This window comes from Arachis duranensis, chromosome 7 (genome assembly GCF_000817695.3).
Source record: "Arachis duranensis cultivar V14167 chromosome 7, aradu.V14167.gnm2.J7QH, whole genome shotgun sequence".
Taxonomy (NCBI): domain Eukaryota; kingdom Viridiplantae; phylum Streptophyta; class Magnoliopsida; order Fabales; family Fabaceae; genus Arachis; species Arachis duranensis.
The window spans coordinates 60,332,988-60,337,552 of record NC_029778.3 but is presented as its reverse complement, the minus strand read 5'-3'; the positions used below and the strand labels follow the sequence as shown (position 1 = coordinate 60,337,552).

Below are 4,565 nucleotides of genomic sequence, written 5' to 3'. Positions count from 1 at the left end.
AGCCTTTCAATCTCATAATATCTCTAAGAAGGAAAATCCTCTAAAAAAATGCGAATCTTTGCACAGTATAGAGTCCAAATATCTAATTCTGTCCCATAAAACTTGTTTAACCGAAAATCTATCATTGAAGATGCATAAATTGCGTTACAGTCAAATACATATATAAATTTTCTAAAATAACTAAAATGAAAAAAATTAAAAAGGCGAAGATGAAGCTTAGCAAGAATGAATTTGAGTAGGAAGGAACAGTGGAAGGGAAGAAATGTTCTTCACTCACCAAGTGAGGTGCTATTCAATGAAAGGGTGGAATGATCAAATTAATATGGATTTAGTAAAAAATATATAAATTTATTTTTTAATATTTAATTATATAATCATCCACCTTAAAAAAATATTTAATTACAAAATGACTTTACTTTAGTTAAGATGTTAACTCTTATTAGGTTAAATTAACTCAAATTAAAATTAAACATCCAATTAAAATGTGCCACGTTATAAAAGATAATTTACATGTTGATTTAGAGAGAGTTGGGTAGAAGTCACCAATATATATGTATATATGTATATATTTTGAAGACATCTGATTAACACATATATTGATTAATATGATCATCATTATTAATCAAATCAAATCCAAGCTTTGGTTGATGAAGGGTGGCAAATGGTGGTTTGCACCCCCAACACCAAGGAAGTCCCTAGTTTGCCCTCCTCCACTCTCCTCATTCGGCATTACATGTCTCCTCTTTGAAGGGAGCATTTGTGACAATTCATTGTTCTCTGGCTCTGTATTAATATTATTACTACTACTTGTTAGCACCAAACTTGAACCATACACCCCACAAAACTTATTGTTATTCCCATCTTGCCCTTGACCACTACCATTGCTGCATTTCAACCCTAATGCCCCCAAGAATGATGATGGACCACATGAGGTTGCACCAACTTGAGCGGCTTTCTGCAACAATGCCGTCGCCGACATGTTCGCCGACGACGAAGAAGCACATGTTTGATGGGGTTGATGTTGTGAGCTATACAATGAAGGAACACTAAGCGATGTAGTAGTAGTACTAGTAATAGTAGTATTGCTACTTAGATCTTGGCTTGGATTGGTCGAAATTTTCGATCCGAATACCCAGTTCAGATGGTAATTATTGTTATTAGTGGCCATCGTTGCTTCTTGACGATGATGATGATGATGGTCCATCCAAAGGGATAATCCTCTTGTTGTTGTTTGGTTATTTCTGGCTTCTTCAGGGAATGGAATTGGCTTATTGCAAATTGAAGCAAATTGGGTTGCCATGTTATTATTATTATTATGATGAGGGGCCATGGAGGTTCCTATCATCATGTTATTGTAACCAATAATGTTATTGTTACTATTATTAGCCCCTAATGTTGAATTGTTTATGCTTGATGCTGCATTTACCCTAGCTGTTTCTTCTGCCAATGCATCACAAAATGCCCTGTGAGTTATGAAGCTATCCCTCCTGCAAATAATAGCAATACTAACATTAATGATAAAGATTATTGCAGTCACATTCAGTCAATATTATAATAAGTCACTAAATAAATTTATTAGAAAGCTCACTAAAAATAAACTTTTGTTAAATTTAAATTTCGAATTTTTTTAATTGAATTTTGGTAGCTCTTATTATTTCTAAGAGTTTTAGATTTTTTTTCTAATATATTAAATGCGACGTGAAATATTGACTTTTTCTATATTTTTTGTTCATTATGATTACGTGAAAAAACAAATAAGATTTTTTTTCTAGGAGAAGCATGTAACCTGCTAAATAAAGTACGGTCACTTTATTGAGTTGTCGTGTTCGCGCGTCGGACACATTTTGAACAAGACACTCATTAACACTCGTCGTGTCTACTGTATCTAACTATGTCTAAAATTTTTTTCGGATACGTTTATATTATTAAAATGAGTTTAGTAATAGTATATATTATTAATTATTAAAACAAAAAAGATTTTAAATACTTTATATAATTAAAAAAATAAAAAATAATTCAAAAATTAATTTATATTTTAATATCAATAAAATATTAAAATATTATTATGATTTATTTAAAAAATATTTTATAATTTATATGTATACGTATCCGATATCTTATAAAATCTTAAAATTTAGGTGTCCTCGTGTTCCATGTAGTATCGTATCACGCGTTCGTGCATAGCAGCTAACATATCTAACATGAGTGTTTAGCAAAAATTCCCAAATGGCACTTATTAATTATTTGAGATAGCAAGACTTTGGCATTGATTAGTATCAAACAAAATTAAACTAACAAGCACGACACATTCTCACATACATATATAAGGTAATAAGCTAAGGTTAAGTAAGATAATTCCAAACCGTGATCTTTTGTCGTCTAGGACTATAGGATCACCACAAAAGAAGCTAAGCCTTATCAAAGAGAGAAAAAAAAAAAAAGAAGAAAACTTGTGTATGTGTGTGGCATCTTTTAAGTCCTTTAATTTGTTTGAACTTTGAACTACAAAGACTCTTCTTCTACCTTTTTTCACTCCTAAAAGCCAAATAGAGCAATAGACAGCAGGCACCCACAACTCATAAAACCACATATCTAGTACACACAAGAAACGACAAAGAAATGCATAGATAAAGAGAAAGAGAACATCGTTTTTCACGCTCTACTTAGATACTAGTTTAATGGCTTACTTAGTAACCTTTTCAAATAAATAATTTAGAGTTATTATAAAATAATTAAATTAAAATATTAAATTATTTAACAGTTTTTAATTAGGTGAGTTTTGAATGAAAAACAACTATAAAAACACAAGCTTATTTTAAAGGATTAGGGTTAGTTAATTACCGTGAAAAGATGGTTCCACAATCACACTTGTATTCTCTTGTACCACAGATTTTGGAGTGGGCTTTCCAATCAGACTGAACCGCGTAACGCTTCGAGCATTTGTCGCACTTCCACTTCTTCTCGCCGTGCTTCCTGCAAAAGTGCTTCTTAATTCCGGTCAAGTCTCCCAAAGCCCTTGAAGGGTGGTTGTGGACACATGTTTTCTCCGGACACACGTATACACGCTTCTTTGGTTCTTTATTTGTTCTTTGTTTTAGCTTCCATGGAAGGTTGTGTCCTCTTCTATGGAGTTGAAGGTTTTGATCCCTTTGGAAACCCTTCCCACAGGTTTCACACAAGAACCTGTTTGTAGCCATTAGAGTCTTTGGGGATAAGGCTATTACTTCCGCTTCCGGATCTGATCATCAGTATAAATGATAAAAAAAAAAAATTACTCTTATTCCGCGTTAACACGGGATTCGAAAAAACACAATATCCTAAAAATTGAATGTATCTTAATAACTATATGAGTAACTGTTTTTGCTCTTTAGACAACTCAATCGGTTGTTCCAAGACTCACCTTCACTCGTGAATCATGATATACAAAGAAAAACAAAAGAAGCTATATACTTGCCTGGGTTTCCTGGGAGGTTTCTCTTCCTCTTCAAAGAAGGAAGGTTATTATTAGATGAAGGAGGAGGAGTAGTAGTTGGATTCTGATTCTGATTATGAGGGAAACCGTTTGAGAGTTCTCCATGATCCATATTTTCAAGGATCCGCATCTCTCTTGTATAGTAGTTTGTTTATGTTGAGTTCTGAGTATGTATAAGTTAGTTTAGAATATATGCAAATGAATATATATGAGGCTGCAACCCTAAACTAAGTTAACTTGATGAAGTGATGATATATGAAACAAGATGGGATCTCTGAATTGTGTCTCTCTCTTACAAATGTTTGTTATCTACTTTTTAGGTGGAATAAAATAAACCAAGATGCTATGGGAGGCGGTGAAAAGTTAATTAATTAATTAATTAAAATTTAAAGAAGGGAGTGAGAGAGAAGATGATAAAGGAGGGGGGCAAATAATGGGAAACAGAAAGAGGGGAAGGTGAAGCAAAGGTGTATGATGACACATATGATGAGGGAAGAAAGTTAATCTCCATTTTGGAATGATTATCCCATAATTTGTGTTGTTTCTTGCTTTTCTTTAATTCTTTAATCCTTTCTCATCCAATAAGCCTTTTTCATTAATTTTTAATCTATTCTTATCTACTTTTTTCTTGTTTAATGTATTAATTTAAGCATTTCATTTCCAAATCATTTTTAATTTTATGAAAAAGTACAGGTAAACAATTCTTAACCAATAAATTTTAAATAATTATAATCAATAATTATTAGTTAATAACAATTAATGAGTAAAGAGTATAATTTAAAAATATTTGTTGACTATTGTTGTTAACTAGACTTTATTAATTACTTAGAGAATTGTCATTTTATATATACATATTCAATATATATATATATCCCATTTTCACATACTTTATTATTAGGATAAAATTGTCTTTTTCTATTTTTTCTTTTTTTTTTCTTGCAAAAGTTGCATCATATAGTACGGTCGCCATTTTATGTTTAAGAGTTCATTTTATATTCAGTATTAAAATGTTTCTAATATAAAATTACTTCTATCAAAAGTTTAAGTTTACAAGAGAAAATCATATATAAATAATTATATTTTTATTAATATA

General features: G+C 31.2%; 1 protein-coding gene across 1 annotated transcript; it reads right to left on the bottom strand.

The window, feature by feature from the left end:
- Nucleotides 1–557: 557 nt before the first annotated feature.
- On the bottom strand, nt 558–3,861 carry LOC107459197 (zinc finger protein NUTCRACKER-like). The gene is made up of 3 exons (XM_016077411.3): nt 3,455–3,861; nt 2,842–3,238; nt 558–1,487 (listed from the first exon to the last, which is right to left on the bottom strand). The coding sequence occupies exons 1-3, from the start codon at nt 3,600–3,602 to the stop codon at nt 623–625; spliced, it is 1,410 nt and encodes a 469-aa protein (XP_015932897.1). The 5' UTR covers nt 3,603–3,861; the 3' UTR covers nt 558–622.
- Between the last annotated feature and the right edge of the window lie 704 nt (nt 3,862–4,565).